The sequence below is a fragment of the Carassius auratus genome, unplaced genomic scaffold (assembly GCF_003368295.1).
Source record: "Carassius auratus strain Wakin unplaced genomic scaffold, ASM336829v1 scaf_tig00017159, whole genome shotgun sequence".
NCBI classification, from domain to species: Eukaryota; Metazoa; Chordata; class Actinopteri; order Cypriniformes; family Cyprinidae; genus Carassius; species Carassius auratus.
Window position 1 is genome coordinate 59728 of NW_020524748.1, and position 14840 is coordinate 74567.

A 14840-nucleotide genomic window follows, 5' to 3' on the forward strand; every position below is an offset into this window, starting at 1 on the left:
CTTTAACCACTTGTGCACAGGAGATTGCTTCATTTATTACTCCTCCTGGACTATATTCTTATTCAGTAATGAGTTTTGGCCTTAGAAATGGACTAGCTACTTTCCAACGCTTAATGAACCGTGTAACTTCTGGTTTGGATGGATGTGCTGTTTACTTAGATGATGTGGTTGTGTATAGTGATTCATGGGAACAACACATTGTACGTATTCGAGCACTTTTTGAGCGATTAGCTGAAGCTAAGCTCACCGTCAACTTGGCCAAGTGTGAGTTGGCCAAGGCGACTGTGACTTATTTGGGGAAAGTAGTTGGGCAGGGAAATGTACGTCCTGTGCGAGCTAAGGTACTGGCAATAGATAATTTTCCGCCACCAAATACAAAACGAGAGCTTATGCGGTTTTTGGGAATGGTGGGCTATTACAGGAGTTTTTGTTCAAATTTTTCTTCAGTGGTAGCCCCCCTGACCGATTTATTGAAGAAGAGTGTGAAATTTGAGTGGTCCTTGCAATGTAAACAAGCATTTGACAATGTCAAACTATTGCTTAGTACGGCACCTGTTTTGGCTGCGCCTCGGATTGGATACGCGTTCCAGATTCTGGTTGATGCCAATCAAGTTGGGGCCGGAGCTGTCTTCTTACAAACTGATGAACATGGAATAGAAAGACCAGTTTGTTATTTCTCCAGGAAGTTTAAGGCTCACCAGTTGCATTATTCTACTATTGAAAAGGAGGCATTGGCATTGATCTGGGCTTTGCAGTTTTTTGAAGTTTATTTGACAAGTGGCACTTTTCCGATTGTGGTGTTTTCAGACCACAATCCACTTACCTTTTTACATTCTTTGCAGAGCCCAAATCAGCGCCTTATATGCTGGTCTCTTTTTCTGCAGCCTTATCCATTAGAGATTCGACACATAAGGGGTGTCGAGAATGTGTTGGCCGATGCCTTGTCTCGGACTCCATGTGAGAATCGGGATACCTGATTTAAAAACTTGTATGACTGTGACTGATTTGTTTTCGTAGGTGCAGAGAGTTGCCATGGTTCCAGTTACAAGTGAGGCCATTTTGAGAACATCTGGTACATTGTAACCCTTATTTTTTCTGATTAATATAGGTCCTTTACAAGGATCCTCTATCTTAAAGGGGGAGGTGTTATGGTGTATGGGTGTGTGGGTTTTGTTTTTTTTTGTTTTTTCTCTTGTGATTTCTTCTAGGTGATGGCGTAATGAACAACACCTGTTATAGATCGGGACGTACGAATAAAAGTGCCTCTGAGACGTGGGTCGAGGCACGTGGGAAGTGACATCATCTCATGCTGTCAGTTGATCGCACGTTGTTTATGGATCTGTCGTCAGTAATTAAATTGATGTGTTAATTTTAAATGTAAACCCCTAGAATTATGTAATAAAAAATCTTCTTCATTATATGTTTTTGGTTTGGTCTTCGTCATTCTTGTTGCAGTTTTGAGCTGACCGTAACACATACTCATTCATGAACTTACAAGGACGACAAATACACACACAATAACCCGATATAAACCACAACCTAATGGCAATTCAGTGTGGATTTATAAGTATTAAAAGTCTGAAAATGGCAGACTTTCCTAGCCTGGTAATACCAGACTCTGCTACTTCATTTTTCTTCGTAGACAGAGTCTGGAATGGCATAATAGAGAAGTGTTTTCTCTCTCGCTAGGGGGCACTTGTCTGAAGTTTAAAATCATTGGTTACCCATAAACCAATCAGATACGTTTAGTTATGACGTATGTTATGCGCCTGTGCAGTGGCATCGAAGCACAGACATCATGTATCGAACTGAAATCTATGATTGAACTTCCACTGTAAACCTGTTGTAAACACATGATGATGCGAGCGAAATACCGGAGTGAACATGGCTGTAAATGACTTTTGCAGATTATGCGAAGTTAATCTACGCATACACGGTACAATCACGCCCTCTAAACTTATTTTTTATAAAGCGTTGATGCTAGCATAGCTCACCATTTGGGATTCAGAATCCAGGATTCAGGGGCTACCAATAATAAGGCTGTAATACCCCGCCATTATATCTTGATCATTGTGCACGCCAAGCTGTGCAGCACACAGACCAGGTTTTTTCTGCCTCCTTGACCTGATCCTCCATGAGTGCAACCAAGGGGGACACAATTACAACTATAGCCTTGCCGGCCTTTGGCCTCCCCACTTTCTCGCTAACAGTAACAATTGATAAATTAAACTTTTCCCAAAACCAGTCGGGAATAGGGCCACAACATCACCTCCATTTAAAATGTTTATCAAACACTCTTCTTGTTCTGGCTTCAGTTTGAAAAAGAGTTGAATGTTCTCCATAACAGAGCGAATTGCATCCCGTGTCTCGTTTCCCATTTCCGCGGTCGTTTAGGTTTTTGATTTCTCTAACCTACAATGTAAAACTCGGCACTTAGCATCTACATCACGGTTCTCAGCCCGCCCTCTGTTCGTTGATTGGTCCGGCTGTTTCCAGACCGGTGGCAAACAGAAAGCTCTGACGCTGTATCAGACTGAGTACAGAAGCGAAATGAAATTGAGTGGAAGTAGGAAGTCTGACATAGTCAGGCTAAGACTTTCCACTCTCACATGAGTGACGCAGCTGCTCTTCACTTCTTCAGAAACAAGGGATGATGTGTTAGCATCGAGCACTCTGATTGGTTGGGATTATCTGGGACATTCAAGAATATTTGGGCCTTTTGTATAAACACAGCTCATTGGCATTTAAAGGAACCTGCAGTGAAACCACTATGAACAGAGCTGTTTTTGACAGGGTGAAATTGTGTTGTTTTAAACTACAACTGAGAAATTTAAACTAAAGTATCATATAGACTTTTTATTAAGACCCTAAAGAGTCATAACAACTTGTGGAAAATGGGTATCCGATGACCCCTTTAAAATGTGAGTCTCAAGGTATCCTTTACACAACACAAAAAACTTTCCACACTGAGAGCAGGTGCAGTTCAATTCATTTTATTTATTCCCTACAGAATTTTCATTTTACACTTCATTTACTTTAACTCCCCAAGGTGAAAGGGTTTTATGAAGAGTGGGTTACCAAATGAACCCTGCAATGTCCTTTCTGTGTAAAAGTTTTTCCAAACTGAGAGCAAATGAAAGACTTTTACCCAGTATGAATTGACATGTGCCTCTTAAGGCTGGATTTATATGTAAAACACTTTCCACACTGAGAGCAGCAGAAAGGATTTTCTGAAGTGTGAGTTACCAAATGAGTCTTAAGGTCTTCTTTCCGTGTAAAACTCTTTCCACACTGAGAGCAGCTGAAAGACTTTATCCCAGCATGAATTAACATGTGCCTATTAAGATTACGGTTACATATGAAACTCTTTTCACACTGAGAGCAGCTGAAAGGCTTTATTCCAGTATGAATTATCATGTGGTTCTTAAGGCCTACTTTAGATGTAAAACTCTTTCCACACTGAGAGCATCTAAAAGGTTTTATTCCAGTATGAATTAACATGTGATGCCTTAAGCTAGCTTTCAGTGTAAAACTCTTTCCACACTGAGAGCAACTGAAAGGCTTTATCCCAGTATGAATAAACATGTGCTTCTCAAGGCCTTCTTTGCGTCTAAAAGTGTTTCCACACTGAGAGCAGCTGAAAGGCTTTATTCCAGTATGAATTAGCATGTGATCCTTTAAGCTAGCTTTCAGTGTAAAACTATTTCCACACTGAGAACAGATGAAAGGCTTTATTCCAGTATGACTAAACATGTGATCCTTTAAGCTGGCTCTCCGTGTAAAACTCTTTCCACACTGAGAACAGATGAAAGGCTTTATCCCAGTATGAATTAACATGTGAGTCTTAAGATTACTGTTACGTATGAAACTCTTTCCACACTGAGAACAGCTGAAAGGCCTCTTGACTCCTGTTTTTTTAAGGCTGGAACTCACTGATTTTTCTCCATTGACATCATGATCTTTCTGATCCTGATATTTCTCCTCCACCTCATTCAGATCTTGCCTTTCTTCATTCATTTTCATTAGGCCTATAAAAAAAGAATGAAAATCAAATGGTAAATTTGAAAAATAAGAGGCTAAAATATTTGTTTACGAAAACGATATCAAAACTGTCCTTTGTTAACAGTGTGCAATGAAAATAACTAAAAACACTGCATTATGTTGACAGGTCATTAGATGGTGATATCACTTTTTAAAGAAACACTACACACTGACAGCTCCAGCAAACAAGGTTTGTTATTTGATCACTTTCTTTTATTTCACAATTTAAATAACATACTACAGTCTTATCATTGGGAAAAACAATGTTTAGTTTGGTCACTGATTCACACACACACATAAAACATGGAACACTTTGAGACAAAAACAATCTGACTGAACTCGAATAATTACACATCACAGATCACTGATTGGGTCAGTCTCACGAATCTGTTGAAACGCCATGGCACTAATTATTTTAAATATTAAACATGCAATGTAGTAATAAATAAAAAAATCATAATAAAGACGATACTGTTCTCTACCTTACACTAGTGTTGTCACGGTACCAAAATGTCAGTATTCGGTACCGATACCAGTGAAAATCCACGGTTCTCTGTACCAATTTCGGTACCAAAGCAAAACACAAAAATAATCTAATAAAAAAAAAGAAAAAACACTTTATCACTAAAAATAAAACCAATGCCATTCTTTTACAATTATGTTTAAAGTTTATATATATATATATATATATATATATAAATTTGTCTTAATTAAATGTAAAAAATATTTTGATAAATAAAGGGTATTTTCTATTAAAATTTAAACATGGAAGAAATATTGTGTGATTTATTTCTTAAAAAAATAAAACAGTAGTAGCAGTATCACACACATTCTAGTAAATAACAGTAACTTTCTAGCACAATGCCTTTATGTAAAAGTGAACTTTTATTTTGGATAAAATAAATTTTGAGATTCTGTCCGCGTTTTCTGCTTCGCGGAAATCATAGCGCTGTATGCTTCAAACAACTGAATTTTTTTTTTCTGAAATAAGCCTAATGACTGTTTCCCCTAAAAAATTATGTGTCTATTTACATTTTTATTGTTATCAAATCAAGGCATGAAACATTAATTTGATTTGTCTTTTAATTACTTAAAATTAAGCAAACTTTACTATTAAAATTAAAACATGGAAGACTTTCTGTGTGATTATTCTTCAAATTATGTTTGTTTAATTTTAGAAGTAGTAGTGGATGATTTACATTCTACTGAACAAAAGACTTAAAAACTAGACTTTTATTTTGATGGGTTGCAAAATAAATTAATAACTTTACAATTCTGAACATGCAATATGATGCTTTTGCTCAAATCAAATGGTCAGATGCTCATGATGTGACTCTCTTCACTTCAAGTGAGATGTTCTTCATGTGTTTCCATCCTCATTTAAGCCCCTTCCACACTGCGATTCGAGCAAATACACAGATAAAGTGTTCCGGCAATTGCTAGATTTTGCACTTTCACACTGCCAGTGATTACCCGGGATATTTGCATGCTTTCACACACAACCAGTAAAGAACCCGTAACGACACGTGACATCAGGGCGTGACGTGTAATGTATGAGTCGAAAACGTTAGGCACGTTATACTTTCACTGAAGCTGGCGAACGATCTCACCGTCAGCGCGGAAAGGGAGGAACGAACTGATCTTCTAGTTAACGAACTGATCTTCTGACATTTTTTTTTTTATATTGTAGTTCTATTAATTAAGCATACAGACTTTAATAGAGCCACAGAAAGACAAACGTTTCTTTGGAAATGCTCAATATACAATTCATTATGTACTTTAACAATCATTCAGAACATAATGTAACTTAATGTTAAACTATAAGAGGCAGTATTTTCTGTCAGAAGTTTCTCGCTTTGTTCAGCGTCAAGTGTCTAAACACACAGCATGTGCTGTCAGTGATTACAGCCACTAGGGGTTGCTCTCGCACTGTATTATGAAAACAGAGCCTTCTCAGCCACTCCAGCAACGGACTCAACCTGGGAAACTATCAACCGCTCCAGCAACTGACGGAACGCGGAAAACTATCAGCCGATACTCATCCTTGTTCCAGCAATCAAGTATCGGTGCTGATTTTTTTTGGCAAAACCGATAAATCGGTCGACCTCTACATTTCACATATAGGCCGTCCATACTTTTTCACCATCAAAAGGTGACAGGTGCATAAACACTTCTTTTTTATTGTTTAATCCATGTAGTTCATATTTGCATATTTGGATTTTGTCAGATACATACACATCAAGGTAAGTGCACAAACGTCTCTCTCGCACTCTCTCTTTCTATCTCTCTCTCTCTCACACACACACACACACAATAAATTTGCTGTTATACTCCATATACAAGACAGAAACTAAGCATTTTTTTGCTAAGGCCTATCTAAAGGGTTAATGGTCCCACCTAGTGCTCATCTGTAAAAATAACAAATTTGACCTCTTCCCAAAAGGGAAAACCACAAACAATCAAGAATGCATAATTTTATGGTGTCATTGCTTTGCAATCAAAAAATGTTGTTATAATGGAAGTCAATGTAGTAAAAACAGCCACGAACAACAAATGAGGGAGAACAAATTAAATATTGCTGCACAAAAACTAATAATGCATCAAAGCCAGTGTTGTTACTGATCTTTCACAAGCCCAAGACTGTGATAAAAAGGTTAAAAAAAAGTATCCAGTCCACAATCACTTTTCATATTGAAAATGTCATTTTGTGTTTTTTTTTTTTTCCAAATCAGTGACATAATTTATGAACTTGGTAATTAAAGCTGCAGTAGGTAACTTTTGTAAATATATATTTTTTACATATTTGTTAAACCTGTCATTATGTCCTCACAGTAGAATATGAGACAGATAATCTGTGAAAAATATCAAGCTCCTCTGGCTCCTCCCAGTGGTCCTATTGCCATTTGCAGTAACTTTGTGTTCAAAATGTAGAAAAATGTATATAATAAGCGAGTACACCATGAATCCATTTTCCAAACCGTGTTTTTAGCTTGTCCTGAATCACTAGGGTGCACCTATAATAAGTAGGGGTGTAACGATACGCGTATTCGTATTGAACCGGTCGGTACGACGCTTTCGGTTCGGTACGCGGTACGCATTATGTATACCGAACGGTTCGTTGGAGTAATTAATTATATTTGAAAAAAAAAAAAAAAAGAGAGTGAAAGAAATATAATGATATGCGTTCAACAAGGTAGCCCAATAACCCAAACAACGTAACAGGCAACGCCCCTGACACTCCCGAAGAAGAAAAAAACACCATCTTATATGTTTATGTTAGGCTACTCAGCAGGCGCTCGCTCACTCAGTACGCGCTGAAGGCTCGTTGCAAAATAGCCAATGCGTTTAACAGACTAGAAATGAGAAGATCCTCCAATAACCAACAGGTCTGGTGTTTGGGTGCACTTTGGATTCCCTTTAAGCTATAATGGTGATGGCAAGAGAGTGGTGGATAAATAAACAACGGTATGTCGCATCTGCAACATGACAGGGTACACCAGCGGGATTACAAAAAAAAAAAAAAAAAAAAAAACAGCGGGAATATCTGGGATATATGCGTCAGTACTATCTGGGAAAAGACGAAAAAAAGGAGAAACATGCACGCAGCAAACTATCCCTGCAGCATTTAGACACTATAGCTTACAGGGAATCCAACCCAAACACCAGACCTGTTGGTTATTTTAGGATCTTATATTTCTGGTCTGTTAAATGCATTAGACATTTTGCAACGAGCCTTCAGCGCGTGCTGAGTGAGCGAGCGCCTTAGGGGCCGTTCACATATCGTGCCTAAAAACGCATGGAAAACGCTAAGCGCGTCTTTCTCCTGAGGCGTCTGTCTTTGCTAAGCAACGATGACGTGCTCTCTCCATGAGACGCGGAAATTTCAGCGAAGGATAAATGGATTTGCAGCTCTAAAAATCGCTTGCAGTAGCTCTGCTACTGAATTTATTTCAAAATTGCAATCCATATACAACTATGATCAGCTGTTCCTTCATCTTGGCTGAGCTCTCAACGTTGTTACGGGAAAGGATGAAGCTGATTGGTTGGTTCTTGTCACATGACCCGCGGTGCGCTTGCGGCATTCTGAAAAGTTGAGATGTTTTTACATTTTGCTGTATCTAAAACGTATCGAACCGAACCGAACCGAACCGTGACATCAGTGTATCGTATCGAACCGAACCGTGAATTTTGTGAACCGTTACACCCCTAATAATAAGTGTTTATATTCTGACTATTTTAGATTGCTTCTGGGATACCGCGGCGGAGTAACCCAGTACCTTTGTGATTCTTCATAGACATAAACAGAGATAAGTAGTTCCGGCTACGATGTTCTTCCGCAAGACGCAAGCAGTTCTGTTTATTAACCGCTAGAGTGTCAAAAGTTCCCTATCGCAGCTTTAAAGAATTAAAATCTTGGATTTTTATTTTAAACATTTGGTAGTTTTGATCATGACTGAAGTTGATTAATAGATTTATGCAGAAAAATTTGAAAAAAAAATATTTATCTGATACATTTTTACAGCAGTTTCATTTAGTGGATGTTTTCATCCATGAACACAATGAAAGGGTGGTGAATTTGCCCACAGTGTATTGTTAAGTTTTTAAAAATAATTCAATTTACCCAAAATATGTTTCAAAATAAGATTTTTCACCAAAACTCATTCCATTTGCAATCCATCATCTGCAAGATCTCTGTCCTGCTTTTACAGCTGCACACCTCTGTGACTACAACACAAACAGCATTACAGTTCATTGCTTTTTCACTCAGGATGTAGAGACACACAGGAGTAAAGTTCAAGTAAAGCGTCTGCATAGACCACTTCACCAAGTTATTTTTTGCATTAACTGCAGGGAATATTTACTGTAGACCTGATCAACAGCAACTTTGAATAATGCTGGTAATCAAAACCACAAGTATGTCAGGTATGGATATTATAATGGGGACTAAATTATTTGAATTTTTTGGGGGTGTACTTTTTAATTGGCATGCTATGCATTAAATATGAATTATACTGGTCACAGTCACTTATTGTGCGGTCACTGCAGTTTGTGCTGTATATAGTCTGTCAAATAACAGCCCAGAAAACACAGAATGCTGTGATGATGTCACCAGTTCATCGTCATTTGGTCAGCGCGACATTGTAAGGACGTTGTGGTAAAGTTAAATTTTTTGGAATCTCGGCTAACGTCCTATAGAAACATTCTGGGCACGTCCTCAAAAGATGTCGCTAGTTAGTCCCATTGGAAACGTTGTAGCGATAGGGTTAGAGAGATTTATTTTAAATTCTGTCATAGGTATTCCAACTGCCACACAATCCTGTTTGTTCTTGGATCTGTCTGTGTAAATTTGTAAATAATTATAATAACTATTATGTAAATGCTTGTTTTAACTCCCACTTCCTCCATTCTATTTTCTTTTCCATTATATTAATATCAACCTTTATTTCTGGAAACAGCCATGGTGGAATACTACTAACTGAACCGACCATGGTGAAATCTAAGGTTTCCATTTCATATTCCCTCACTCTCATTTCCCTTGTCCATTAAAACCCAAGCCCCTGAAACTTGGAATACTCCCAACATTCCTGTATTGTTTCTTTTGCTGGATTTTCTTTCCCACTTCCTTTTAATGTGATCCAATACGCCATCGTTTCTCTCCTCTTAACTCCAGTGGCATCTCTCCTGCTTCTATGAGTATAGCATTAATGCTCTATATTGTAATCTATTCATTTTTCCCAATATTGTTTTTGCTGCTGCTCCATAAACTACACAACCATAATCTACTGATGACCTCAGGCAAGCCCTATAGATATCAATTAATGACTGCCTGTCTGCACCCCAGTCACATCCAGCCACAGCTCTCAGAAGGTTTATAACTTTTTTGCATTTAGTTTCCAAGTGCTTTATATGTGTTTTCCATGTACAACTACTATCAAACCATAGTCCCAAATACTTAAATTCATTTACTTTTGCCATTGACTGCTCATATATGTTAACCTTTCACCATGGTACTTGGGCTTCTTTGTAAACATCATATAACAAGATTTTCTTTGTCGACATCTTGAATCCTCACTTATACCTCCAGCTCCAGGAGACCCATGTAAGATCACTGCACTCAACCTCCTCCAGCTCCAGGAGACCTGTGTAAGATCACTGCACTCAACCTCCTCCAGCTCCAGGAGACCTGTGTAAGAACACTGCACTCAACCTCCTCCAGCTCCAGGAGACCTGTGTTAAGATCACTGCACTCATCCTCCTCCAGCTCCAGGAGACATGTGTAAGATCACTGCACTCAACCTCCTCCAGCTCCAGGGGACCTGTGTGAGAACACTGCACTCAACCTCCTCCAGCTCCAGGAGACCTGTGTTAAGATCACTGCACTCATCCTCCTCCAGCTCCAGGAGACATGTGTAAGAACACTGCACTCATCCTCCTCCAGCTCCAGGAGACCTGTGTTAAGATCACTGCACTCATCCTCCTCCAGCTCCAGGAGACCCGTGTAAGAACACTGCACTCAACCTCCTCCAGTTTCAGGAGACCTGTGTAAGATCACTGCACTCAACCTCCTCCAGCTCCAGGGGACCTGAGTGAGAACACTGCCATCAACCTCCTCCAGCTCCAGGAGACCTGTGTAAGATCACTGCACTCATCCTCCTCCAGCTCCAGGAGACCCGTGTAAGATCACTGCACTCAACCTCCTCCAGCTCCAGGAGACCTGTGTAAGATCACTGCCATCATTCTCCTCCAGCTCCAGGAGACCTGTGTAAGATCACTGCACACAACCTCCTCCAGCTCCAGGGGACCTGTGTAAGATCACTGCACTCATCCTCCTCCAGCTCCAGGAGACCTGTGTTAAGATCACTGCACTCAACCTCATCCAGCTCCAGGAGACCTGTGTAAGATCACTGCACTCATCCTCCTCCAGCTCCAGGAGACCCATGTAAGATCACTGCACTCAACCTCCTCCAGCTCCAGGAGACCGGTGTAAGATCACTGCACACAACCTCATCCAGCTCCAGGGGACCTGTGTAAGATCACTGCACTCATCCTCCTCCAGCTCCAGGAGACCTGTGTTAAGATCACTGCACTCATCCTCCTCCAGCTCCAGGAGACCTGTGTAAGATCACTGCACTCAACCTCCTCCAGCTCCAGGAGACCTGTGTAAGATCACTGCACTCAACCTCCTCCAGCTCCAGGAGACCCTTGTAAGATCACTGCACTCAACCTCCTCCAGCTCCAGGAGACCTGTGTAAGATCACTGCCATCATCCTCCTCCAGCTCCAGGAGACCTGTGTAAGATCACTGCACTTATCCTCCTCCAGCTCCAGACCTGTGTGAGAACACTGCCCTCAACCTCCTGATTTCTTGGTCACAGAAAATATATATAATCTACACTAAGTTTTCCACATGCACGCACACAGTAACCCGATATAAACCACAATTAATGGCAATTCAACGTGGATTTATAAGTATTAAAAGTCAGAAAATGGCAGACTTTCCACTCTCACACAAGTGACGCAGCTGCTCTTCACTTATTCAGAAGCACGGGATGATGTGGTAGCATCGAGCACTCTGATTGGTTGGGATTATCCGGGACATTCAAGAATATTTGGGCCTTTTGTACAAACACAGCTGATTGGCATTTAAAGGAACCTGCAGTGAAACCACTCAATGTGAACAGAGCTGTTTTTGACAGGGAAAAAATTGTGTTGTTTTAAACTACAATTGAGAAATTTAAACTAAAGTTTGCTATAGACTTTTTATTAAGACCCTAAAGAGTCCTATCAACTTGTGGAAAATGGGCATCAGATGACCCCTTTAAAATGTGAGTCTCAAGGTATCCTTTACGCACAAAAAAACTTTCCACACTGAGAGCAGGTGCAGTTCAGTTCATTTTATTCATTTCCCAAAGGGCAATTTGGTTGAAGCAATCAAACATTTCACATTAACAACAAAAACACTACATTTCCTTCCCAAAATGTCCAAAAAAAATAAGTCCAAAAATACGTCATGATGAGGGAAAAAAAAAACATAAGTTGCACTGGACTATAAGTCGCATTTATTTAGAATTTCCAATTACCGTTTTCAGCTGCATATTTTACTACCTGCAGTTGTAATCTGCAGAATAGGATTTTCTTTTTGGGGCATTTTGTTAGCATTCAGTCTTTCTCAGTTGTCTTTAAGTTAATATTTCAGTTAACAGTTTTCAGTTATTTTCAGGTGTATGCTACAGTAGCACTGAGCAGCAGAGAGCGCTCTCTCGTGGCTGTAGATGGTAATGTGTCCTTACTTTTTCTATTACTGTCTGGTATGGCAACTCTACTGTCCAACAGAGGTTGCAGCTAGACAGGATAGTTAATACAGCCTCAAAAAATCATTGGCGGCAAACTCTCCCCCATCTGTGACATCTATGAGGCCCGTATTCCATCAGAAAGGCATAAAGATCCTACAAAGATGATAGTCACCCTGCCAACTCCTTTTTCTCCCTACTTCCATCAGGGAGAAGGATGAGAGCTATTAAGACAAAAACCTCTCGCTTCCTCAACAGCACATACTGCAGAGCCATTAATCTCTAAACATCTCTCAACCCCTGAACCAGTCCTTTATGAAAAAAGGCTCTCTTAATGAGTCCGCATAATTTGCATTTGTATGTTTTTTAATACACCTTAAACCTTTTTATATGTTTTATGTTAACCATACTCGTGTACTTTTGTATATTTATTGTAAAGCTGTGGATCTGCATTTTGTATTCTTATGCAAATAGTCACTTTTACTTGACATTAGCCATTATAGCATCCTGGACTGTCATGCAGTTATGTGGTGAGTGTTGTGTTTCCTTTATTTTTTTTATCTGCCTGTGTCAAGTGTCGTCCCGTATGGGATTTCGTCTGTGTATATATTGCTCTATGTATTTGTTTGTAGTTGTTGATGTCCTGCTATGAGCACACTGAAGCAAATCCCCTAACAACTTGCACCGAGTTGTATGGCAATAAAGTATTGAATCCTGAATCCTAATGTTTTCTCTTGGTTCATATCAAATTAATTTTTGATAAATAAGTTTCACCTGACTATAAGTCACAGGACCAGCCAAACTATGAAACAAATTACATATTGTGCCTTTACAGTATGTTTCAAGAAAGCATTCTGACACTACATAATAAAATCCAACCACAGGGACAAACATGGTGTACTCCTCACTCAATAAGCTAACGATTACTGAATTCTCAGTAAATGTTATAGTATGCCTATTTCTAAAACTACTCTTAGAGTATTTGTGTACAAGAGAAATACTAAAGGGGAGAGGACACATCCTTGAGGTGATCCAGTTGATGACAGTCATTCAGAAAAACAGTAATTTACTTTGACTCCCCAAGGTGAAAGGTTTTTATGAAGAGTGGGTTACCAAATGAACCTTACAATGTCCTTTCTGTGTAAAAGTTTTTCCAAACAGAGAGCAAGTGAAAGACTTTTACCCAGCATGAATTAACATGTGCCTCTTAATGTTTGATATGTATGTAAAACACTTTCCACACTGGGAGCAGCAGAAAGCATTTTATGAAGCGTGAGCTACCAAGTGAATGTTAAGTTGTGCTTTCAGTGTAAAACTCTTTCCACACTGAGAGCAGCTATGAGACTTTATCCCAGCATGAATTAACATGTGATTCCTTAAGCTTGCTTTATGTGCAAAACTCTTTCCACACTGAGAGCAGCCGAAAAGCTTTATCCCAGTATGAATTGACATGTGCTTAATAAGATAACTCTTACATACGAAACACTTTCCACAACGAGAGCAACTGAAAGACTTTATCCCAGCATGAATTAACATGTGATCATTTAAGCTTCCTTTCTGTGTAAAACTCTTTCCACACTGAGAGCAGCTGAAAGGCTTTATTCCAGCATGAATTATCATGTGGTTCTTAAGGCTTTCTTTGCGTGTAAAACTCTTTCCACACTGAGAGCAACTGAAAAGTTTTTCTGAAGTGTGAGTTACCAAATGACTCTTAAGGTGTGCTTTCTGTGTAAAACTCTTTCCACACTGAGAGCAGCTGAAAGGCTTTATCCCAGTATGAATTAAAATGTGCCCCTTAAGAGTTTTGTTACTTGTGAAACTCTTTCCACATTGAGAGCAGCTGAAAGGCCTCTTGACTTCCGTTTTTTAATGCCGCAACTCACTGATTTTTCTCCATTGACATCATGATGTTTCTGATCCTGATATTTCTCCTCTACTTCATTCAGATCTCGCTTTTCTTCTTTCATTTTCATCAGGCCTATAAAAAGAATGAACATCAAATGGTAAATTTGAAAAATAAGAGGATAAAATATTTGTGTACAGGTGAAAATGACGTCAAAACTGTCATTTTTAACATTGCATTATGTTGCCAGGCCAATAGATGTTGATGAATCTTACTTTATGATTTTGTTGATATGATTTTACTCCAGTGACTTCATTTAAATCTGTTATCATTCTCTTCAGTAACTGTGTATGCAAGTAATTGTGTGTGTCCAAATAGGGATGGCCGATATGGCCTAACAAAAGTATCACGATAATTTCAGGTATTTCTTGCGATAACGATACAAATTATGATAAATTATTTTTCTTCTGTCAAATATCAGATTATGTTATGTTTAAGTTGTGTTCCAGTGACTGTGCTGAAAAACATCACAACAACAAAAACTACACAATAATAATTCAAATCAGTTTCCAGTTTAAAATGTAAACAGATTCTGTATTTATTTGTACTCTCATGATGCAAAAATAGTGCAAACAGCAAAAGTAACAATCACAAACCATGTCTTTA

The 14840-nt window shown here is 39.0% G+C and overlaps 1 protein-coding gene and 1 pseudogene across 1 annotated transcript; both read right to left on the minus strand.

Moving 5' to 3' along the window:
• Positions 1 to 2977: 2977 nt before the first annotated feature.
• On the minus strand, positions 2978 to 14311 carry LOC113075551 (gastrula zinc finger protein XlCGF8.2DB-like). The gene is made up of 2 exons (XM_026248236.1): positions 14215 to 14311; positions 2978 to 4028 (listed from the first exon to the last, which is right to left on the minus strand). The coding sequence occupies exon 2, from the start codon at positions 4021 to 4023 to the stop codon at positions 3145 to 3147; it is 879 nt and encodes a 292-aa protein (XP_026104021.1). The 5' UTR covers positions 4024 to 4028; positions 14215 to 14311; the 3' UTR covers positions 2978 to 3144.
• Positions 13291 to 14194, minus strand: LOC113075553 (gastrula zinc finger protein XlCGF8.2DB-like; annotated as a pseudogene).
• Positions 14312 to 14840: the final 529 nt, after the last annotated feature.